At 49.7% G+C, this 25,169-nt stretch overlaps 1 protein-coding gene across 2 annotated transcripts in view; it reads right to left on the bottom strand.

Annotated features, from left to right (window-relative positions):
* The window catches only part of ABR (ABR activator of RhoGEF and GTPase), an 83,374-nt gene extending 71,801 nt beyond the window's left edge, over positions 1-11,573 (bottom strand). Inside the window, exons 1-2 of one of the 2 annotated variants that reach the window (XM_056865165.1) lie at positions 11,392-11,573; positions 7,962-7,969 (exon numbers count right to left, since the gene is read on the bottom strand). In XM_056865165.1, the coding sequence (XP_056721143.1) occupies positions 7,962-7,969; positions 11,392-11,508 (125 nt within the window). In that variant the 5' untranslated portion in view covers positions 11,509-11,573. Of the gene's footprint in view, positions 1-1,146; positions 1,341-7,961; positions 7,970-11,391 lie in introns of those variants that run through there. The other variant, XM_056865163.1, reaches the window with a different exon arrangement.
* Positions 11,574-25,169: the final 13,596 nt, after the last annotated feature.

Raw genomic sequence — 25,169 nt, 5'->3', positions numbered from 1 at the left:
CTGGGACCTTCTGCATACCAAGCAGAGGCCCTACCACTGAGCCACAGCCCCTCCCCAGGTTGTGGGAAGAAGCAGGCCATCTAACCATCCAGAGAACATTTTTACCCCTTTCGTCCACAGAGCACCAAGTGGCATAGATTGTTCTCACTTCCTTATTTTAACCACACAACAACCCTGTGAGGTAGGTTAGGCTAAGAAAGAGCAACTGGGCCATGGCACAGTGGGAGATCTGAACCTGGGTCTCCCAGATCCTAGTCCAGCATCTTAACTATTACACCACACTGGCTCGCTGGTGAGATTTTGGTACTTTATTTTCTAGCCACGTTTCAATGGCAAAGAGGCAGTGATGGAAGGCGGAAGAAATCTGTGCCTCCTCCCCAGCAAAAACAAATGCCCTGGGGCCAGCTTGACGGCTTCTTCCCTCGCCCAAATCCACTCATGACTCCAGATGTGGGTAGCTAGCCGGGCAAAGAAGCAGTGGCAAGCAAACGCTCCCTCCCAGTACCATCTGAGAACCAACAGGGCAGGGGAGAGGCGCCTCTTCCCAAGCCACACACAGCCCCCACCTCCAAGAAGCCAAAGAGGAAGATGGCAGCACGAACTCAAGATAGGAATCAGTTGCAGCCTGGAAAAGCATCAAGGCACAAGAGTGCTCCTGTGCATGCACGGAGCGCCTTTGCATGATCACTGAGGACCTTCATGCATATCTAGGTGTTGAAGGGGAGGCTTTCTAGGGCAAGAAGGCAAAACTTACAAGCCAGTGTGAATCTCCCCGCACCTTTCTAAGCTCCGGCCAAAGAACACCCCAGCCCAATTTCAGGGAACGCAGCAAGGGATGAACCACCAGAAGCTGCTCAGCCCCTCATCCGGCCTCATGCCAGGGGCCGCGTTCCCCCAGCAGGTCCACCTTTTCATCGCCCGCTGCCCCACTGAGTCCCCCACACATTGCCCCATCTCCCCAGTAAGGCAGGGTGAGGTCTGCAGCCCGCAGCCTTCCTAACAGCGGATAACAGGCACCCTCTTGCAAGAGAGGCCAAGAGAACCAGCACCTCTCTTCTGCAGGAACAGCCCGCCGCCCACTCCCCAGGGCCAGCTGGCAGACCAGTGCCACCAGCCCTCTGGCAACAGCCGCCGCCTCGCGCCCACCTTTCCTGTGGCCAGGAAGCCGGACCCCAGGCCAGGGGTGGTGGGGGTACGGGGCTCCTCCTCGTCCTCATCTTCCAGGACTCGGTCCAGATAGCCAATCGCTTCTTCCTCTTCTCGCATGGCCTGCCAGAGGCCCCGGCCAGGCGTGCTGTGGGGGAGAAGGCCCCTAGAGCGACGGGGCAGCCCAGCCTGGCACCGCTTTGGGAGCCTGGCACTGCCTTCCGAGAGGCGCAGCCATTGCGGGGCACCCTGAGCCGAGACAGGAAAAGCAGTTTCCCGCCCCCGAACGCACACCGCCAGCAGCAAGAACAAGCGCCAGAGAATCCGACGCCGGTGGGAGAGAGAAAGGGAAAGCCCGAGCCAGTGGCACCCGGTGGACTTGGCTTAACCCCTTCAGAGTGCCCGGTTCTTGTCGGCTGGCTGGCGGAGCGCGCTGGCCTCTGCCGTGCCTAGACAGGAAGCGCCAGCCTTGCCTCTGTAGGTGGGGCAACCCTGGAGGGCTGATCCAGCCGGGAAGGCTCAAAGAACACCCCTTTGAGGAAGCGGCAGCTGCTGCTTCGTGGTGGTAAGGAAGGGCGGAGAGAGGGAGGAGGAGGAAGCGGCCGCCAGATGCAAAATGCAGGCGGTCTCCTCGGGACGGCTGAGCAGGAGGGAGGCCAGCAGGGCAGGGCCGGGTCCCAAATCCACGGCTGTAAAACGGGGAGAAGCAGGCGCTGCTGAATTTCACAGCTCCCCCACACACACACACTCAAAAACTCGCAAGTTTCCTCTTTCTGCCCACCCCCCTAAATTTAAGACATTTTAAAGCACTGTTTTCATGTCTTTTGTGGATAACACAAAAATGCCATAAAATGCCAGTTGGGACTGCCGGCGAGAAAAATAGGCTAGCAACGTAGTAAGATGGGCAGACTGATAGTGTAAAGTGATGCGCATTGTAGAGGGGAGAAACTAACAGTGCATTCCTAAAGAGAGTTACTCCAGTCTAAGCCCATTTATTTCAATGGGCTTAGACAGGAGTAACTCTCCTTAGGAATGTACTGTAAGTTATTTAAGTGTGGGCCCCCATATGGAGAAAAAATGCAGGCCCATAAAATTGGACCCCCTGAAGCAATCCTCACCAAACTTGGGGGTTCGTGTAAGGAGAGTCCCCAGCAGCTATGCTGCAAATTTGGTGCATCTATCTTGAAAAACAACCCCCCCACCAGTGCCCTGCAAAGATCCCCCAGTGACATAAAACTGAGCTATATCAGAACAGGGAATCACGGTGAGAAAATTTTCCTAACATAAGGAAACTATTGGAAAATCTTTGTGTGGCTGTGGGGGGGGGAAGGTAGAGGCACTGGTGACTCTCCTTACAAGAACCCCCATGTTTGGTGAAGATTGGATTAGGGGGTCAAATTTTATGTGTCCCCAAAGAGGGTGCCCCCACCCATTCTCCATGGTTTCCAATGGAGTGAAAAAATGAGGCCCCATAAAGTTGGACCCCCGATCAAATCTTTACCAAACTTTGCAGTTCTTCTCAGGAGAGTCATCTGAAACTACCCTGACAATTTGGAGCCTCTACCTCTAAACACAGCCTGCCCAGAGGCCCGCAAAGATTCCCCTAGGGTAAAATGGACCTGAAAAATCCGGGGGGAAATTGGGATGGGGGTGGGGAATCATCTTTTTTTGGATTTGAAAGGGTGCCTCCTTTTTTCAATTCGACATATGCAAATGCACACCCCTGGTGGCAAGTCCCCAGTTCCAATCTCACCACAGGTACAAACTTACCAGGAGGTTTGAGGCAAGCCACTATTCTCTTCACATCTAAGGGTAATAAATGCTGGCCTGCTTTGCAGGGGGGTGGGGGGTTTGCAATGTCTACTGCAGTGACATGTGTGAAGCTCCTTGAAAAGTTCCGGAAAGGTTCTATCAACATTAAGTCACAATTTAATATTATTGAAGAAAACAGCTCTCCCTGAATGCAACAGCTTCTGCTGGCCTAAGGCCTGGTGGAGAAAGAAAGAAAATGTCCATGGTCCCTGGCTGCAAAATAATCTGGTACCTGGGAATCTGAAATAGATTTTTTAGGAGTTGCATTCAGGACTGGCACTTACACATCGTATGCCGACTGGACAGAGGAAAGCATTTCCCCAGTTCTGCAAGCTTTCAACCTACACAGAGCTGTTATTAAAGCCAAGTAGAGTTCTGTGTAACACAGAAACTACTATATGCTTTCAACATCAACCCAAAAAAAGTTTTTTTAAAAATAGAAAAGATATTCTGTGTTCTGCATACTTCTCCATGACCACGCACAGCAACAACTGTGTTTAATGCTCCTGGGGGATCACACCAGCCACACACAAGGTGAGCAAGTATGTGCCAGTCCCAGATAAAGAACACCAACACTAACGGACTTGTCCCAGTGGCCCCCACAATGGGCAGCAAAGAACAAGAGGGGACTGCAAACAGCTACCTAAGAAAGATGATTGCATACAGCTACGTACATGTGCATGTACACACACAAAACTCCTATTCATCTACAACAAAAAAAGGGAAGCCACAAACACCGCAGAGTTTGCATGCGCCTCTTCCCCGCCCCAATCCCAAGGAAACTGCCAAGGCAAGGGGAGGGGAGCTCCAAAATCAACTTTGGTGGAAGGGGGGAAGGACGCACACAGAGCTTTTCCTGTGCAAGTTTGTGCCAGGCTAAGAATAACAGCAGCCCATTCTGATGAACCAAACATAGGCTTAAAGTAGACTGTCCGTTAAACTTTTTTTGAAAAAAATTCTGTATCCAAGAAATTCCAATCTTGGGCTCCCATAAAAGCTGATTCTGCAACCTGTACAAACAGTGCAGAAACTATATTTGTTTCCCCCCCCCCCTCTTATTTTGCATGGTTTACGGTGGAATTTATGCTATTTATATATATGATTTATTCAGAAGACCATGGACTGGGGCCAAGACCCATGCAAAGGACTGGCCCCATTTGTCGTCGTGATCCCTGAAAATTTTATCCAGATATCGTCTGAAATTTCAGCAGGCATGGCCCACATACTTTAAAGCATATCTTCACATTCATAAGAACGAGAAACGTGATTTTTTAAAAAAATAAAAAGTGCAGCAGAATTACGTCGCACACACAGCCCTAACAGTGTAGACCAGGGGTGTCAAACATAAGGCCCGCGGGCCGGATCCGGCCCCTTGAGAGCTCTTATCCGGCCTGCGAGACAGCCGAGGCAGCCACCCCCACCCCCAGTCCTGATCTGGGCCGGCAAGGAATGGCTCACCCCAACCAAGTGATATTTATGTCATATCCGGCCCTCATAACAACTGAGTTTGACACCCCTGGTGTAGACCAAGGCAATGTTTATGCTTGATGATGCTTGTGATGCTATGATACTTGTGACGACAGTCTCTCCTTGGCCTCAACATGACATGGACTAAGTTGAGAGGGAGAAGGGAAAGATCATAGATTGCCAACAGGAAGCGGAGTTGGACTCCACCTTTGGAGCCTGTGGGTACCTTTGGCATCCTGACACAGGGTGGTGGGAACACCCACAAAATGGTTGCGATGGGAGACAAAGCCAACCATCAAACGGCTGCCTCTGAAGGTGGAGCCAGCCACACAAAACACACAGAGTAAATCCCAAGTGCCGCAGACATGAGGAGTGATTTAAAAAATACAATGGGAAAGAAAAGATAGAGAAAATTAACACTGCGGCAGCAGCTGCTGCTGAAACATTTTTTAAAAATGCACAGCCAGTCAGATCTCCAATGGCCAATCAGAAGCCCTGCTGGGCAGAAGCCCCACCTAGCCCCACCTAGGGTTGCCAACCTCCAGGTACTAGCTGGAGATCTCCTGCTGTTACAACTGATCTCCAGCCGATAGAGATCAGTTCCCCTGGAGAAAATGGCCGCTTGGGCAATTGGACTCTATGGCATTGAAGTCCCTCCCCTCCCCAAACCCCTCCCTCCTTTGGCTCTGCCCCAAACACCTCCCGCCGGTGGCAAAGAGGGGCCTGGAAACCCTACCCACTTTCTACAAACACTTGGTGGGCAGTGCCCAGGGAAGTATTGGCAGGTACCCTGGTGCCCTCGGGAACCACGTTGCGGCACCACAGGGAGAAAGCCTGGAAGCAGAGGGGAGCAGGGTATGGCCTGGCTCACACGTGCACAGACAATGAGAGGGCAGAGCCCTCTGACAGTAGAACAGGTTGCAAGCAGAAGATCACCTTTTAGAACACTCAGCTCCCTGCAGAAAGAAAACTAGCACAGCAAGGTAGAACCTCTCTCCACTTGGCTAGTTTTCTATTGGCAGGTGGTTTTTCAATGCACAGGAGCATTCCAAGATGGATGCCTCCTCCCAACTCCCCACAGTCTGAACTGGTACAATCCATTCCCCAAAGCTCTGCCATTCTCATTCCTTTGCATGTGTGAACAGCCAGGACGGGGTGGCCGAAAGAAGGTAAGAGAAGGGACTAGGAAGGAGAGTGAGGCAGCTAGAAGGCTAGAGAGGAATAGGGCAAGGCTCAGACTGTGGATGGCCCTGTTTTCACTTCCAAAGCCATCGCAACCCACAAGATCTCAAGGAATTTACTTGTGGAAAGGGTGAGAAAAAAGGGCCAAAAGGAAGGAAGGCAGGAAAGAGGCTGGTGTGGGAGCAAGACGGGGTTATGCAGAGAAGGAGGAGAGACCGTCAGGACAGAGCAGAACAGAGCAGCAGCGATCATCAGAACGGTGAGGACTAGGACCTTGAAGTGAATACAAAGTGAGGCAAAAAGTTTGGGAAGGAAAAAGGAGTTGGTTTTTATATGTTGATTTTCTCTACCTTTTAAGGGGAATTAAACCGACTTACAATTGCCTTCCCCATCCCACAACAGACACCTTGTGAGGCAGGTGAGGCTGAGAGACCGCTACGTGATCGTATTCTATTTAATTGGGGCGGTAACATGGCGACTTTGCCAACGCGGAAGCATTGTAATTTACAGCTAGCGTGTATGTGTTCGATTATTGTTTATGCCGATGTACTGCATATTGTTATTCTGTTTATTTAGTGGCCCCTGAGGAAGGCTGTCACTTTAAGCCGAAACAGAAAGGAAACCGGACTTCTGTAGGATTGTTCCATCACCTTACCTCTTGGAAAGAAAGACACGTTCCTAGCTTATTTTCTAGGATTTTTCTTCTTATTGTGGCCATATATGTAACTTTGGACACTGTCCACCACTGTATTAGATACTGGTTGTAACTTTATATGCTTTTTGTAGCATAAAGAAGTATTGTTTGCAGGTTGTTGCTGTTTTCTGTTTGCTAATTATCTACAGCATGCTAACTTTGGTTTACTACACCTCCACGTAGTGGCTCGAGACCTCCTGCTATTATAGCTGATCTCCAGCCGACAGAGATCAGTTCACCTGGAGAAAATGGCTGCTTTGGCAATTGGACTCTATGGCATTGAAGTCCCTCCCTTTCCCAAACCCTGCCCTCCTCAGGCTCCACCCCAAAAACCTCCCACCGGTGGCGAAGAGGGACCTGACAACCCTACAGTGGGACGGACCCAACGGGACCGGAAGAGGCATTCAGCAGAGGCTAGGGCCAGAACCTCGGCCATATAGGAAGAACAGCAGAGAAAGTGTTAACGCAAACCGACACGCACACAGGGCTGGTTGCCGGATTAGTCCAAAGAGCAACTGAGAAGGATTGAGGGCTTTAAGGCTTGCAAATCCCTCGAGGTATGTGGCCTGTCCTGACACAAAGGTGGTTTCTGCCCCCCCCAAATCCTGCGCCATTGCTTCCTGCTCCCGAAAGGGCCACCCCTCCGCAGACAATCTCGGCAGGGTGGTGGCGAGGAACAAAACGGCAGCTTGGCTTGCTGTAGAAGCCAGGCCCCCTTCGCACTGCCAGCCAGGGGGGGAAATAGAAGCAGACCTTTCCAGGGCTGTGTTCAGCTTTTCTTCTCCAGGAAAAACAAAACGAACACCCCAGCACCGAAAGTCACTGAAACTTTACACCAGGCAAAGCTGAAGTCCGTAACTACCGCTAATGTTCAATGCAAGAAAATGATGCATATTACATGTACGCCTTATGCAAATCAAATTTGTGTGGGACCCAAAACAAAAATTTGCATACCTAGTTTTTCATAAGTCATTCTCATCGTTCCTTGGGGGGGGAGCTATGCAGAAGCACTGATACCCCCTCCCTCTGCTTGCCAGAGAGCTTGTTCAACGACCTGTCCCATCTTCTCTGGCTTCATGTACTTTCAAGCCCAACTTTGATTTCTTGAGGGCTAGAAACTTGCTTTAAAAAACTTCTTATGAAATGGAATTCTGACTTCTCGTGCCAAATTTAGGCTTGCAGAATGGGAGACTGGGAGCCCAAATGGTACTTTGTGGCGTGAACGCTTCGTACCAATGAAGAACCCCCTGCTTTCTTCCCCCAAGGGAAGTCAGTCCAGGCTGGTAATTTCAACAGTTTAAAAAAAATGACCAGCCAAATATTGTCTAAATATTTTTAAAGCATTCACACTATCAGTACTCCGCAAAAAAAGGGGAGACTCTACAATCACCAACAGGTTTGAGAGTAATGTTGATTACAAAAACCAAAGTTAAGTGAACTGTTTTTGGGAAACAATGAAAACAGTTCTTTTGCATTTATTTATTCCAGCAAACTACAGCTAGCTTTTATAGGAGCCCCGTGGCGCAGAGTGTTAAGCTGCAGTACTGCAGTCAAAAGCTCTGCTCACGACCTGAGTTCGATCCCGACGGAAGTCGGTTTCAGGTAGCCGGCTCAAGGTCAACTCAGCCTTCCATCCTTCCGAGGTCGGTCAAATGAGTACCCAGCTTGCTGGGGGTAAAGGGAAGATGACTGGGGAAGGCACTGGCAAACCACCCCGCAAACAAAGTCTGCCTAGAAAACGTTGGGATGTGACGTCTCCCCATGGGTCAGGAATGACCCGGTGCTTGCACAGGGGACCTTTACCTTTACAGCTAGCTTTTAACAATGTTAGGCTAAAAGGTAAAGGTCCCCTGTGCAGGTCATTCCTGACTCATGGGGTGACGTCACATCCCGACGTTTCCTAAGCAGACTTTGTTTGCGGGGTGGTTTGCCAGTGCCTTCCCCAGTTGTCTCCCCTTTACCCCCAGCAAGCCGGGTACTCACTTTACCGACCTCGGAAGGATGGAAGGCTGAGTCAACCTTGAGCCAGCTACCTGACACCGACTTCTGTCGGGATCGAACTCAGGTCATGAGCAGAGCTTGGACTGCAGTGCTGCAGCTTACCACTCTGCGCCACGGGGCTCTCCCAATGTTAGGCTAGGAGTCCTATATATGGGGGAAATTCACTGAATGTCCTCCTTGGCTTTTTCTCCAGGTACACCAGGGATCTGCCTACAGTTGCAAAATTAAACCACGAATGGTTTTTAAAAAAACCATAAACCTGAAAACAAAACAAAGCAACTCTTGAAATCCAGCACCAAAGTTGGTGTTCATCAGCAGCTGTGCCAAGCTGACAGCCAGTCAATCCCTCCTCTTTAAAGCCGCTGCTGGGACCGGAAGAAGTTACCTGGGGCTAGGTGAGCCCCTGACTACTATGGGGCTGGGGAGCCGACAGGTGCCGTTCTGGCCTCTACTAACAAAGAACGCCCAAATGAAAGCAAACAAGACAGTCGCCACCTACAGGAAAATGGGTTAATCATCAGAATCGGCTGAAATATTTGCTGCGCTTCCCCTTCTAGTGGTCATGAGGGGGAACAGAACTTAGTTTTTAAGGCAACTTTTGAAGGCATGTTATCACACTGATGCCACCTGGTGGGCAATGGGGAGAAGATTGCCCACAACAACAAAAAAAGGGGGGGGGGACTTAACCCTAAACAATGAAGAATTAAATACACTAAGGTCAAAAGTCAGAATACAAAAGAGCCAGAATGAATACTAAGTATTAATAATCTTATGAAACTGTATCTAATATATTGATTACAGTAAAAAAGAATGAATACTAAGTATTAATAATCTTATGAAACTGTATCTAATATATTGATTACAGTAAAAATCAACAACTTGTCTAAGGCCCTAATACAGGGGTAGGGAACCTTTTTCCCGCCAAGGGCCATTTGGATATTTATAACATCATTCGCGGGCCATACAAAATTATCAACTTAAAAATTAGCCGACTGATACGTTTCTCCATAGCCCGGGTGGGAAAGGGTTAACACAGTTTCTTGGGCAGTCCTAGCAGCTCCACAGCTAACAGCTCTTCTGCAAGGGGGGAAAAAGGTCCCTTTCCTCGGTAAAACAAACTCACATCTGCCTTGAATAGAGGCTATTCCTGTCTGCAGGAGGGAGCGGATCATCAGTCTTAGATCCTTCTGAGCTAGAGATCTGCCAGGAACCACGAAGGGCCAGAACAAATGATTTCGCAGGCCTTAAACTCCCCACCCCTGCCCTAATATCTTCTCCCAGTGGGCAGAAGATCGCAAGAAGACACCTCTAGATGAGATCTGCATCACCCTGAAGAGAACATTTGGGCCCCATTTCTCAAAAACCGCTTGGGGACTGGAGTGCAGCAGGCAGACACACGGAAAGAAGATACCGAGCCCCAAGATTCGCAGTGGATGAGTTGCGACGCTCACAGTGAAATGCACGAAACTGAAACAGACCCTTGAAAGCAGAACCGGGGAAAGAGCAGAAGAATGCTGCAGTAGACAACAGACTTTGTGATCGGTCCTGTTGCAACAGCATTTCTGAACAGGCCAAGGAAGTAAGACAGCTTCTGCAATTCCCAGCTAGAAACCGGAGGAGGGGGAAGAGCTCCTGCCCTCTTAGGGCTCTGAGAGGGAGTAGGCAGCCCCCTCCCAGAGTGATTCCTTTGAGTCCGTCACAACTGGATTTTATTTATTTAGAAGTAGCAAGACCCTGGCAGGCATCTTCCCAGCATTTTCAGAGCAGCCCTGCAGGATCAGGCCCAAGATCCACCTCATCCTGCATCCCATTTCCCACACTGCCAACCAGATGGGGAGGGGCCATGGCTCAGTGGTAGAGCATCTGCTTGGCATGCAGAAGGTCCCAGGTTCAATCCCCGGCATCTCCAGTTAAAGGGACTAGGCAGGTAGGTGATGTGAAAGACCTCTAACCTGAGACCCTGGAGAACCGCTGCCAGTCTGAGTAGACAATGCTGACTTTGATGGACCAAGGGTCTGATTCAGTATAAGGCAGCTTCATGTGTTTCATGTGGATGCCCCAGAAGACCCACAGCAAATGCACACTGGAAAAAAGCTTTGCTAGTTGCCTTCTAGCAACAGGCATTCAGAGGTAAACTGTTTTTGAACATGGAGGTTCCTTTTAGCCATTATGGATACTAGCCGTGTGGCGGGGGGGGGGGGACCTAACGCAGAAAAAAATTCTGAGCAGACATGAGGAAGAACTAGACGAACACAGGTTTGTTGCATGTTTACAGGACATGCTTGGTATAGAAGCAGGTGTGTTTTTTTTTCTTACAGGCAAATGACATCTGTGCAAATTGCCTCAAACTGGCCTGCCTTGCAGGGCTGTTGCTACATAAGTAATGAAGCATTTGAAAGGTGTCACGTGAGTGTGAATCTTCATTCAGTCCTAAATCAGACAGCCTAAAAGGGGAGTGTCTCCCTCTGCCACAAGCAGTTGTGATCCCAAATCCTGGCCACAAGATGGGGCCAGCAGCTCAGATCCTTGTTTGGAGGAGGGCATTATTCATTCTTGCAATCTACCCACTGACACCACCCACCCACCCACACACAAACACACACACAAGACAGGGCAAGCAGTGCTCATATGGCTTGCTTTTCGCTAAGCTCTCCAATTTCTCCAAATTTCAAAAGTGGAAATGCTCTGTGCCTCCCCTATATCAGTCCCCACACACACTAAAACACACTGCTTAGTTCAAAAAATATCTGCTGTACCAAAGCAACATAGGTAACAACCCTGGCCTACCTTATAGGGATGCTGCAACACTACTGAAGATGCCCAGTAACCACTCTGATGGCCTGGAGAAACGTTAAACCTGGGGTATCAAACATAAGGCCTGCGGGCCGGATCCGCCCCCTCGAGAGCGCTTATCTGGCCCTGCAAGCCAGCGCCCCCGCTCTCGATCTGGGCTGGCGAGCCATGGCCTGGCCCGACCAAGTGACCTTTATGTCATATCCGGCCCTCGTAACAAGTGAGTGCGACACTCCTGCATTCAACGGTCTCTGTAGATGCCCAAGACCCCGCAGGCATCGGCCACCACTTACCACTACGTCCGGCTCGTCAGGAGCCGTGGGGGAAACGGCGTCGTTCCCGTCACCGCTGCCCTCTTGGCCCCGAGCGCTGAGCTGGGGCGACATGGTGGGCGATTCGTCGATGTACGGCATGGTCTCCGAGCCGCCGGGCAGGACTTTGGGCTCCTCGTTGCCCTCTGCGTCATACTCCTCCGTGCCGTAGTTAAAATCTGTCAAGAGGAACCGGAGACACCCAATCAGAGCCGGCAAGCGGCAAAGCACGGATGACCACTGGCGAGATGCGACTGCCGCAGTGGCGTCTTCTTCCTGGCCCTATATAACCGCATGCCTCAGCACAAATGCCTTCTGGCTACCGACCCCCCAGGGCTTTTTATAAACTGCTGCGGGCGGGGCTGGGATGTCACTTCCTGAACCCCTTCAGGTTGGGGTGGGCACATCTGCATTCTCACACGAATCCCCTGCATGCAGAAAAGTAGCACGTCAGGGAACAGGCTGGAACATTCAAATACACACTTCCTGTGAAAACCTCCAGACTAACAATAGCCATGCGGATTAGCTTTGGATTCCACATGTTAACAGATCACTTCGGGATACAACGGTTCCACATTAACATACCACACCCTCATTCGCACATTATCTTGAGACTTACAGGACAATGGTTAGCAATTTACCTTGGATACTTTTTGCAGGACAATGACTCAGCTCAAACCCAACCCCCTTCTGACTATATATTACTCTTCCTACACACTTGACACTGAGAGACACTGTCCTTCAGTGTTACTCCTCTGAAGATGCCAGCCACAGCTGCTGGCAAAACATCAGGAAAGAAAATACCAAGACCATGGTCACACAGCCCGGATAACCTACAAGAACCGACACACTTCCACACTTGCTGGTTCCTGAGGAGCAAAGCCTGCTGTTTCTTTTCTTGCTTGGGTGTTCTCAAGTCTCCACCCACCAGTTTTCACTGCCAACATACATGATTCATTTATATCATTTACACAAGCGTGTGTTTTATACGTTATGTATACTATACACCTAATTCTGACAGCGACTTATCAACAACACGGAACAATGTATATATTTTAAAGAAAAGTTTCAACAGCTAGGAACAGAAAACAATGCAAAAAAGAAAGCCTTTGGGGTTCAATCCGCTCAAGAAAAACTCAAGCTGAAACAGGGATTTTTGAGTCGAATCTGCGGGAATGAGATACTGGAGCGGCGGACTCTGATCTGGAGAACCGGGTTTGATTCCCCACTCCTCCACGTGAGTGGCGGAGGCTAATCTGGTGAACTGGATTTGTTTCCCCACTCCTACAGCCATCTGGGTGACCTTGGGCAAGTCACAGTCTCTCAGCCCCACCCACCTCACAGGGTGTCTGTTGTGGGGAGGGAAGGCGATGGTAAGCTGTTTTTAAGTCTCCCTTAAGTGGTAGAGAAAGTCGGCATATAAAAACCAACTCTTCTTCTTCTTCTGGATTCCACTGTTTCTTTGCCTTTCAAAACCTACCAGGAAGTGGCATAAAAGTCCCAATTGGATTTAGCGACCAAACGCAGAGCCAAAGAGAGAGGGGGAATATTGCAGGTTATTTAGCCACCTTGTGGACCGAGCATTTAAAACTGTGGATCTCGAGCCACAAGGCCAATTTTTAAAGAGATGTTTCTCAGCTGGCCGAAGAGCGTTTCAAAAGAGGAGCAGGGCCAAGATGGGTCTGGGGAGGTAAAAGGTTTAGCAAAGGGGAAAACAAATAATCACACCCCTCCAAAACCAGACAGGGGAAAGGAAGAGTCATTAAACGTATTCCCTAAAACACTGGTTCCCAACCGGGGGTCAGTGGACCCCCAGGGGTCCGCAAGAACTAAATAAAGGTCCGCGAAACAAAGTTATAAACCCATAATAAATTAATATTTTCAATTAAAAGTTCTCTATTATAAAAATATATATTCAAATATTATTCTAAGTTTAATGTTATTTAATATATTTAATAATATTCTAAGTTTAATCATAACTGTTAGTTAAAGTTTATTTTCAAATTCTCGGAATTTTTATTTCGAACCTTGGGGTCCCTGCACCGAACAAAAAAGTCCTAGTGGTCCCTGGTCAAAAAAAGGTTGGGAACCACTGCCCTAAAAGGTAAAGGTAGTCCCCTATGCAAGCACCAGGTTATTACTGACCCTTGGGGCGACATCACATCACAACGTTTCCTAGGCAGACTGTGTTTAAGGGGTGGTTTGCCACGGCCTTCCCCAGTCGTCTGCCCTTTACCCCCAGCAAGCTGAATACACATTTTACTGACCTTGTATGCCCTACTGGAAAATAAATGAGCCTTCTCGAATTTACGCACGCTCTTGTAGGATGGCGATATGGCGCAGGATCACACCAAGGGCCGTGTCAACAGACAGGTACCCAGGCACAAGGCTGCAGAGCCGTGGCGGGCACGTGCCAACCTCCCCCCCCCCCGCATCCCTTCGCGGCGTTCTCTCCCAGAGCCCCCCAGCCACGTACTCCGCACCCAGTCAAGTGTGTTCCAACCCACCCGCCGCCGCGCCCCCCTCGCTCGGCCTGACACACTTCCCCACATTTGCCCGATTAAGCACGCATCCTTGAGCTCGGCTGAATCCTCGATTGCGTGGGGGCTAGCTGCCTGCGCCTCAAACGGCCGCCAGAGAATGAAGAAACATCCAGGGGAAGCCTCTTTGTGCGGTGAAAAGGGGGGGCGACCTCCTCTCCATGCTGGAAGCGGGACAGAAATACCACCAGAACCGGGGGTAGGGGAGGGACTGGGCATCGAAGCAGCATCAACCCAAAGCGGCAGCTTGTGGGAGCTGGGCCAATGTAGCATATTTACATAATATATCAAAAACCCAAGTATGGCCCATTTAGGACAAATACACACACACACGCCATTTGTAGAGAAATGTTATTGTGGGGTGGGGGGAAATCCCACCAATTCAGATGTCGCATTTGTCCTCATAGGAGACCAAGTCCTGTGAGGAAAGGTTGAAGGAGCTGGGTATGTTGAGCCTAAAGAGGAGAAGACTGAGAGGCCTTAACACATGATGATGTTGTCCAGCTTTCACACCTATACATAGCAATAGGGTATACTATGGCACGAATTAACTTAATCGTGGTTGCCAGTGACACATTCTTACACTCAAGAATTGTTTCTAGCTCCTTCATAGCTACCTTTCAAAGTTATATATGATAACCATCTTCAAGTACTTGAAGGGCTGTCCTATAGAGGAGAGTGCCGAGTTGTTATCCATCAACCACTTCACACTTTAAAAAGGGGTGATGAAATTTATTTTTTCCTTGACACTATAAAGAGAAAAGTTGCCACATCTGTCACGCAATTGACCGATCTATTTGACAGCAGATAAGGCAGTATCCGCTTCTCAGAAAATGTCTTTAGATGTTTTATCCAGGGAGTGATATATTTATTTTGTGCAATACTATTTTGTGGACATGCTAAAACAATGTGGGCTAGGCCAGGGAGTCTATTTGATCCGGACAAAATGGGCATTTTCGTTGTTCAGCAATAAATTTATTTTATTGCCTTTGTGCCTCAGCTGAGTCTAGGGCATCACATCTCACCAATAAGAAAGCTCGTCTGAACTTATGAATTTCTAACCAGCGGAAATGGTCTGGCAAGCCAAGAGGATTCTTGGTTCCGCCAAAGTGCTAAGAACACAAATTTCTTGGCCCTTAGTAGAAAATGTGATTTTATTCCAGGATGCAAAAATATTGTGGCGATGTAAAAACTCAATCCCAAATTTAACAAAAGACTCATCACGTAATATATACAATGCATGTAAATAACATTTATTTACTCTTTTACTGTCCAAGACTAGTAGCTATGGCCTGTACACCAACAGACTTGGGCCTGGCCCCACTTCTCCAAATGTGGCTGCTCCTTGAGATATCTTTTCACACCCCGATCCAGGGCCCGGTGCCAGTATCCTCCCCTGATCTCCATCATGACAGGCACATCCTCTCCCCTCCTGCCCTTCTGCTATGGTGCCAGCCCCCCATCGCGATCCCACGCATCGCTCCTGTTGCTATTGGCTTGAGGCCTGTGCCGTTGCCCTGGCAACCGTCTCCCGCTGCATCCCACGATGCAATTTCTGCAGCTGGAAACGGCACGGGTACCCACTGGCAGGGGTAGGGGAAGGCATACGTCCCCACCTCTTAATTGCCTTCTCCATGCGGGCCAGTGGAGGAAAGGGAAGCTGTAGGGTGCCATATTTCCCCCACCCCCAGATACTGGGCAGAAGGAGGTACATTCTTCTGCTTTCCTATACACCACGCTTAGAGGGGGCTGGCTGAAGTTCACTGTGGCTCAGACTGGATCAGCTACAGCCTACTAGTAATCTGCCCACATGACTCAAAGCAAAAGAGGGAAAGCATAGGGAGAGCAGGAGGGGGGGACAAGAAAGTCATCCCCAGCTAACTATATGACCTGTTCTTGCAGGCAATGCAGAAGAAGAGTTGGGTTTTTTATGCCGACTTTCTCTACCACTTAAGGAAGAATCAAAATGGCTTACAATCACCTTCCCTCCCCCTGCCCACAACAGACACCCTGTGGGATAGGTGGGGCAGAGAGAGCTGTGACTAGCCCAAGATCGCCCAGCTAGCTTCACGTACAGGAGTGGGGAAACAAATTCAGTTCACCAGATTAGCCTCCGCCGCTCATGTGGAGGAGTGGAGAATCAATCCGGGTTCTCCAGATCAGACTCCACCGCTCCAAACCACCGCTCTTAACCACTACACCACGCTGGGTGTTGGGGCACTATGGAAGCACAGTTACGCAGCAGCAGTCTATAGCTCCAACAGGGCACAAGTGATTGGCAACCCTCTCATTCATCCTCTGGCCTTGGCACTCAGCGGCAACTATTTGTCTGCTTTCAAGAATTAGATAAGTCCAGAAAGGTCAAGAGTGACATCACTAAACTGTCTGCTCAAAGGCAGGTGATGCATTGCCAAAGGGCTTTTTTTCTCCCTTCAAGTCATGGCCAACGTATGGCGACCCCAAAGGGATTTCAGGCAAGAGAAGTTCAGATGTGGTTTGACATTGCCTGCCTCTGCACAATGACCCATGTTGGTGGTCTCCCAGCCAAAGACTAGCCAGGGCCGACCCTGCTTAGGTTCCAAAATCGGAGGGGCTGTGGCTCAGTGGTAGAGCATCTGCTTGGCATGCAGAGGGTCCCAGGTTCAATCCCCGGCATCTCCAGTTAAAGGGACTAGGCAAGGAGGTGATGTCAAAGACCCCTGCCTGAGACCCTGGAGAGCTGCTGCCGGTCTGAGTAGACAATACTGACTTTGATGGACCAAGGGTCTGATTCAGTATAAGGCTGCTTCATGTGTTCATGTGACAATAATTTTTAAATTGTTTTTTTAGACTGGGCTCAGAGCAGGTTATATCAATTAAAACAATAATACATTCAATTAAAAATCATGAAAATTCAATCTTATTAAAATACTGATTTGATCTAAAGCAGACTGGGCTAGCCTGCGCTATCCAGGTCAGAGTAAGGTAGGGTTGCCTGGTCTGGGTTGGGGAATTCCTGGAGATTTGGGGGGTGGAGACTGGGGAGGGCGGGGTTGGGGAGGGACCTCAATGGGGCACAGTGACATAGTCCTCCTTCCAAAGAAGCCATTTTCTCCAGGGGGACATCTCTATAACTTGGAGACCAGTTGTAATTACGGGAGATCCCCAGCCACCACCTGGAGACTGGCGACCCTAGGGCAAGGGCTTGCCATCCATTACATTTTAATACCAGCTGAAGCACAGGGTGGGGTACACAGTTCTCCCCTCCCCATTTTATTCTTACAACCACTCTGTGAAGCAGATTAGGCAGAGAAGCTCAAAGTCACCCAGCAGAATACGTGTTTGAACCCACCTTTCTGCATAAACACTATACCACAGTGACTCTGCTATACTTCTACAGTGCCATTCGTGGGCACGGATGTTTTATACAGAAAATAAGCAGAAAAGGCAAGTCTCTCCCTGTCCCAGACACCCTAACTTTGGACAGGTCTGTGATCCTCACCCAGCACAGCTACTCTCCTGGGATAAAAAGTGGGGCAGATATTCCAGATTATCTTTCAGCCTCAATTTTCTTCCTTTGTTGGGGCCCAGAAGTGGGTCCAGGGATGGCCCTGGTTAGTACTTGGATGGGAGACCGCCAAGAGAGTCCAGAGTTGCTATGCAGAGGCAGGCCATGGCCAACCACCTCTGAACGTCTCTTGCCTTGGAAGCCCTATGGGGTTGCCATAGGTTGGCTGAGACTCGATGGCACTTTCCACCACCAGAACTGGGTCCTAACTACTGTAGGCAAGGAGTTAACTGCATGTTTGGAGGCACACCTGGAATATCCAGCCCAATTCCATCAGGAAGCAAACTCTGGTCTTGGCAGGGCAGGTTAAGCCACGGCATGAATTGATTCTACATAAGCAAGACATGCAAACTATGAAATCGAGGCATTTGGGGGTTTGTTTTAAAGACTTGCTAACTGTATCCTAATTATGAGTCTGGGCCAGTTCTGAAAGTGGGGGGCTAGCAGATGCCTCTTTCCTTAACACTCCACAGGAGCTGAAGAAACTGCCAGGATATTCATTCCAAATTCAAACTAACAGCAAAAAAAATCAAATGCAAGAATGTATTCACCCCCAATTCCCCCCACACCAGACTGAGACCCTTTTCTCCACCCTTTCCCCCCAGGGCTGAATTTCTTTCCCTGCCAGCCTTCCTCCTTCGCCTCATGCCCTACTTATTCCTTCCACCTCTGCCCACCTGCCCAAGTCCCCAACCTCAAGCAGACACATCTCTCTTCAGAGAGTTGGGGTGGGGGGGAACCAAGCAGGCTAAACAAACCTCCTCTATCATTAGCATGCAGCTCAGGCAGCGAGTTCGAAAGCAGGGGCGGGGGGGAATGCCTCCATGGATATTACAGCTTCCATTGCTCAGCTGAAGTTCAAATGACTCCAAACAGCAGGGGCAGGAGAACAGAGAAAGAAGGAGGTTCGTGCATTAATTCGCCGCTTGTGTACCAGGATCTAGAAGATTCGTTTGCAAACTGAAAAAGGGCACCAGGGAGGCAGAAGCCAAAGGAATGGAGGAGAACAATCCTTTCAGAGAAAGGGAGCTAATGGGATAAAGACGGGACTGTAGGGGAGTCCTCCCTCTGGACAAGCCTCCTGCAGAAAGTCAGCTTGGTTCCGGGAGAGAAATCGGGTCTGGACTAGGGTTGCCAACCTCCAGGTACTAGCTGGAGATCTGCTATTGCAACTGATCTCCAGCCAATAGGGATCAGTTCACCTGGAAAAAATGGCTGCTTTGGCAATTGGACTCTCTGGCATTGAAGTCCCTCCCCTCCCCAAACCATGCCCTCCTCAGGCTCTGCCCCAAAAACCTCCCACCGGAGGCAAAGAGGGACCTGGTAACCCTAGTCTGGACTCACCTTGGAAGCAAGGATGGGCACCTTTCTTGGCTTTGCAGGGCTGCTGTGCCTTGTAACGAACAGTCTGTCCGGCATTCTACAGCTACCATTTTTAAAATAAATCCAGCATTACAGTGCAATAATGGGGAAAAACACAGCTGTGGAATCCCTAGGGTTGCCAGGTCCCTCTTCGCCATCAGCGGGAGGTTTGGGAAAGAATGGACAGGGAGAAGCTTTTCTCCCTCTCTCATAATACTAGAACACGGGGTCATCTGCTAAAGCTGGAGGGTGAGAGATTCAAAACTGATAAAAGGAAGTCTTTCTTCACACAACGCATAGTTAAATTGTGGAACTCCCTGCCCCAGGATGTGGTGATGGCTGCCAACTTGGAAGGCTTTAAGAGGGGAGTGGACATGTTCATGGAGGAGAGGGCTATCCATGGCTACTAGTCAAAATGGATACAAGTCATGATGCGTACCTATTCTCTCCAGGATCAGAGGACCATGCCTATTATATTAGGTGCTGTGGAACACAGGCAGGACGGTGCTGCTGCAGTGGTCTTGTTTGTGGGCTTCCTAGAGGCACCTGGTTGGCCACTGTGTGAACAGACGGCTGGACTTGATGGGCCTGGGTCTGATCCAGCATGCCTGTTCTTATGTGAAGAAGTCCCCTTTTCTTGCCAAGGGAAGGCCTGATCAGTGTCACATGCAACCCCCTTCTACCTTCTGAGATTTCAAGATGCTAATTCATCTGCTTCATTTGTAAAAAAAAAAAAAAAAAAAGTAAAGGTCCCCTGTGCAAGCACCGGGTCTAGGCAGACTTTGTTCGCCAGGTGGTTTGCCAGTGCCTTCCCCAGTCATCTTCCCTTTACCCCCAGCAAGCTGGGTACTCATTTCACCGACCTCGGAAGGATGGACGGCTGAGTCAACCTTGAACCGGCTACCTGAACCAACTTCCGTCGGGATCGAACTCCGGTCGTGAGCAGAGCTTGGACTGCAGTACTGCACTTACCACTCTGCGCCACGGGGCTTCATTTGTAGCCCCCCCCTTTTCTCACCGGGACTCAAGACAGCGTGAAAATAAAGGCATTGCTAAAGCCTAAATATTAACTACAAAGCACTCCTTTGCATAACACACAGCCAGTGTGGTATATGATTAGAGTGTTGGATGAAGACCCGGGTTCAAATCCTCACTCTGCCATGGAAGTCTGCTGGGTGACCTTGGGCCAGTCACACACTCTCAGCTGAGCCTACATCACAGGGTTGTTGTGAGGACGAAACGGAAGGGAGGAGCCTTATACTGTCTAGGACCTTTGTATCTGCAGGACCTCCCTCTCCTGGTATGCCCCCCAAAGAACTCTACGTTCTGCACGTAGTAGAAGAAGAAGTTGGTTTATATATGCCGAATTTCTCCACCACTTAAGGAAGAATCAAACCGGCTTACAATCGCCTTCCCTTCCCCTTCCCACAACAGACACCCTGTGAGGTAGGTGGGGCTGAGAGAGCTCTAAGAGAGCTGTGACTAGCCCAAGGTCACCCAGCTGGCTTCATGTGTGATCAGAGTCCATCGCTCCAAATCACCACTCTTAACCACTACACCACGCTGGACGTAATGACCTCCTGGTATTCCCTGGCCCAAAAGAGTGTCCGGCTGTCCTTGACCAGGCCTACGGACTTTTCAGCCCTGGTGAAACTCCCTTTCAAATGAGACCAGGGCCCTGCGGGATCTCAAATTATTCTTTCTAAGCTAAACTGCCCTAAGCATTTTAACTGCTCCTCATAGGGCAGCTGCTCTAGCCCCCTGATCATTTTGGTTGCTCTTTTCTGCACCTTCTCAAGCTCTGTAATATCCTTTTTTAGGTGTGGTGACCAGAACTGTACACAGTATTCCAATTGTGGTCTCACCACAGATTTGTACAAGGGCAGTATGACAGCATCCTTGCATGGATCTCCACCCCCACCCCTACGCTTTACAGCCTAGGATAAAAGCCTGACTCTCAAAAGCCTCCGATTCACGACCTGACCAGGCGGATATATCTGTGATTAAGGAGCGCTGGGTGGCTCTCTGCCCAGGATAAACAACTTCATGCAAGAGCCTCTTTTGCCACAACACACTCACCTAAGGCAGGCCAGAAATGACGCCAGGGAGTTGTAGGCATCTATTTCTGACTGCTTTGTTCCATAACCAGGAGGGATCCAAAATCCGTAGGCTGGCCTTGCAAACTAATCCACACAGATATTTATGACATTAGAGATTTGTAATACAATGACTAACCAAAGTAGTCCCCGTGAGTGGTGGCCCGCACTCTTATTCACTGAAGGCAAGTGACTACTGACAACAAAAGGCAACACCGCTCTTCCCCATGCTCCCCACCCAGCACAGCTATCTCCCACTTGCTGCTATCAGTCGAGCTTGTAAAGCTTTAGACCAGGGTTATCCAACATACGGCCCGTAGGCTGGATCCAGCTCCCTGAGAACTCGTATCCGGCCTGCGAGCCAGCCGAGGTAGCCACCCCTCCCACCCCGTTCCTGACCTGGGCTGGCAAGGCATGGCCCGGCCCGACCAAGTGACATTTATGTCATATCCAGCACTCTTAACAAATGATTTCGACACCCTGCTTTAGACATCCAGAATGCTTATGGCACCACCTCTGCCTGGCACACACTACATCTCAGAATGGCAAGAACATTGACAAATCTGTATTGATTTTCACAAGCCAAAGAGATGAGGGATGTAGAATTTAGAGCAACAACTCCCAACTGGGTAAAGCACTAGGAAAGAAATAATTAAAAGATATCTGGGAGACTAGAGTGTCTACCTAGAAGGGAAGCTGCCTGTTGTATCCCTGCATCAGTCGCTGCTCCAAGCTGGCATCCTTTCAATCAGCCTCTGCTTGGGGTGGGGGGAGGCAGGTAATGATGCATCAGGTCACTCAATTGTTCCCAATGCTGATATGTAGCAGAATCACACACCTTTGGAGGAGGCTGTTTGGTGCATCTCTGCATGAGTCACTACTCTGGGTAGGCATCTGCAGAGGGTGGACAATGATGCCATATTTCTGTACCAGGTACGACTTCCTCCACAGTTTCTTCTTCTGTATCATTCCATTACTCAACATGTGAAGATAATGCATAATTACCAGTCCTTGGAGGTTGTTGCCTGTTGCATCTCTGCAAGAGACACCCAGGACGGGCTGGTCTCCATCCAACTATAAACACACACAAACCCAGCAGCAGGGTCCCAAGTTGGCCAACACAAGAGCAATCACAACTCAAAACTGGTCTGCTGAGACACAACTCCCCAAATGTTGAATCAAATGATGCTAAACTCCAGGTCAACGGATTCCTGCAAATGAGGATGGCAAAGAAATACCCCATACTACGTGAAGTTAATAGCAGGCTTTCTAATGCACAAATGAATCCAGTTAACGCAACAGCAACATTCTCCGTTTGCAAATGGAACGTATTACGAAAAAGAGATGAAGTTAGGAGAATGTGTGTATAAACAGGATTGGGGGGGGGGGGAAGAGAGAGAATTCCTTTGGAAGAAATTTAAGAGGGGAGTTGGAAGGTTTTAAGAGGGAGTGGACCTGTTCATGGAGGAGAGGGCTATCCATGGCTACTAGTAAAAATGGATACTAGTCATGCTGCATACCTGTTCTCTCCAGGATCAGAGGAGGATGCCTAATATATTAGGTGCTATGGAATACAGGCAGGGCAATGCTGCTGCAGTCTTTACTGTAGAGTTCCTAGAGGCACCTGGTTGGCCACTGTGTGAACAGACTGCTGCCCTTGATGGGCCTTGGTCTGATCCAGCAGGGCCTTTCTTATGTTCTTAAGGAATGCAAACTGTTGGGCCAGGCCTAGGAGGGAGAAAGGGTTAGGAAGAGTCAGATGGGAATGCCACAGCCACTGGTGGTAGGCTGGATCCCAAAAGAACTGAGTTTCCAAGGGGGGGGGATGTACGGGGCAATCAAGAGGACTGCAACATTGAGCTTTGTTTGGAGGGGGGAAATAGAATGAGAAGGGATAGGGTGTAATCGACATGCATAAAATTAAGAATGAGGGGGAAATTTTTCTCTCATACAGTACTAGAACATAGTGTCAACCCTACGAAACACTGGCTGTAGGAAAGCATTCCAGCACACCACAGCAGAATTAGCTTACGGGACTCACTGCCACAAGGTGCAATGATGACTATGCAAGTAAAACCACAGATGAACCAAATGGAGCTTCCATTTTCAGAAGCAGCGTACCTCTAAATAACAGAGAACAAACCAACGGCATTCAGGGAGGGCACCAGCCTGCCCGCAGCGAGAAACAGGATGCTTGACTGTATGAACCCTTCTGCCTGATCCCCTCATCCAGCCCCTGGACCAGATACATGAGTGTATTTGATACAAGGAAGCTCAAAGGTACATGTGTGTGTGTGGGGGGGATCCATCAAATCCTCCCATGCACAATCTAGCTGCAAAAAGCAAGCATGGGGGGTGAAACCCATGATACAGTGTTGGGGAGTGCTTGGGAAGGGGCCGTGACTCAGCAGTGGAGTATCTGCTTGGCATGCGGAAGGTCCTTGGTTCAATCCCTGTTGTCTCTGGTTGCACTGCATTTATTTATTTATATCCTGCTCTCTCTCGCTCTCTCCCCCCCCCCCCCAGTTGGGACTCAAAGCAGCTTAGAACATCATTCTCCCTTCCTCAATTTTCTCACAACCAGAACCCTGTGAGGTAGACCAGACTGAGTTTGTGGCAGACCTAAGGTCACCCAGCAAGCTTCCATGGTAGAAGTGAAGATTCGAACTCAGGTCTCCAAGCATCCTACCCCAGCATTCTAAACACTATGCCACGGCAGCTCTAACGGAAAGATCCGGTAGTAGGTGATACGAAAGACCTCTCTGCATAAGACCCTGGAGAGCCGCTGCCAGTCTGAGTAGACAACACTGATATAGATAGATTGATGATCTGATTCAGTATAAAGGCAGCTTCGTGTGTGGAAAAGTGGGGTATAACTCTTCCCCTTCTTCATCTCCCCAACTGAAAATGTTCCCTGTCAGGGGGAGGGAGGAAGACAAGCACAGTATACCTCTTTCTTTCCCTCCTGGGACTTAAAATAGTCAGGGGTGCATGTGTCCTGTGTCTTAAAATAGCCAGGGGGGTCCTGGAACTTAAAATAGTCAAGGGGGCAAGGACGGACTGGCCATTTAAATTCCTGGGACAGTCCCTGGTGGAGCGCTAGTAAAGGTAAAGGTCCCCTGTGCAAGCACCGGGTCATTCCTGACCCATGGGGTGACGTCACATCCCGACGTTTTCTAGGCAGACTTTGTTTGTGGGGTGGCTTGCCAGTGCCTTCCCCAGTCATCTTCCCTTGACCCCCAGCAAGCTGGGTCCTCATTTTACTGACCTCGGGAAAATGGAAGGCGGAGTCGACCTTGAGCCGGCTACCTGAAACCAACTTCCGTCGGGATTGAACTCAGGTCGTGAGCACAGCTTGGACTGCATTACTGCAGCTTAACCACTCTGCACCACGGGGCTCCTTAGCGCTAGTAGCCAGACCCATAAAGAGCCAAGCAGCGTACTTCTGCCAGTCACCTGTGGCCGCTGCTACCAGCCAACTGGGACAACAGGTGAGCTGATGCCCGTTGCCAGCACTGCTGGTTGGATTGTAGTGCAGGCCCTCAGGGTCCAGGGTCCACTCAGCTTGGTGGGCTCTGGGGCCATTTGAACGTCCTCATGGGGAGGGGCTGTGGCTCAGTGGCAGAGCCTCTGCTTGGCATGCAGAAGATCCCAGGTTCAATCCCCGGCATCTCCAGTTAAAGGGACTAGGCAAGTAGGTGATGTGAAAGACCTCCGCCTGAGACCCTGGAGAGCCGCTGCCGGTCTGAGTAGACAACACTGACTTTGATGGACCAAGAGTCTGATTCAGTAGAAGGCAGCCTCATGTGTTCATGTGCTCATTGGGGTGTTATCAACTTTCAAATCGTAAGATGTCATAGTCCCGATGTACACTGCATTGGTCAGGCCGCACCTGGAGTCCCGTGTGCGGTTCTGGAGGCCTCACTTCAAAAAGGACGTGGACGGAAAGGAGCGGGTGCAAAGGAGAGCAGGGCCCTGGAGACCAAGCCCTGCGAGGAAAGGCTGAGGGAGCTGGGAATGTTCAGTCTGGAGAAGAGGAGGGTGAGGGGGGACATGAATGCTCTCTTTAAGCATTTGAAGGGCTGTCACTTAAAGGAGGGCAGGGAGCTGTTCCTGTTGGCAGCAGAAGATAGGACTCACAATAATGGGTTTAAATTGCAGGCGGAAAGGTACCGGTTGGGCATTAGGAATTTTTTTTTTTTTTACAGTAAGAGTAGT

The sequence above is a fragment of the Euleptes europaea genome, chromosome 19, assembly GCF_029931775.1.
Source record: "Euleptes europaea isolate rEulEur1 chromosome 19, rEulEur1.hap1, whole genome shotgun sequence".
Taxonomy (NCBI): domain Eukaryota; kingdom Metazoa; phylum Chordata; class Lepidosauria; order Squamata; family Sphaerodactylidae; genus Euleptes; species Euleptes europaea.
This window is presented reverse-complemented; position numbering and strand designations above follow the sequence as displayed.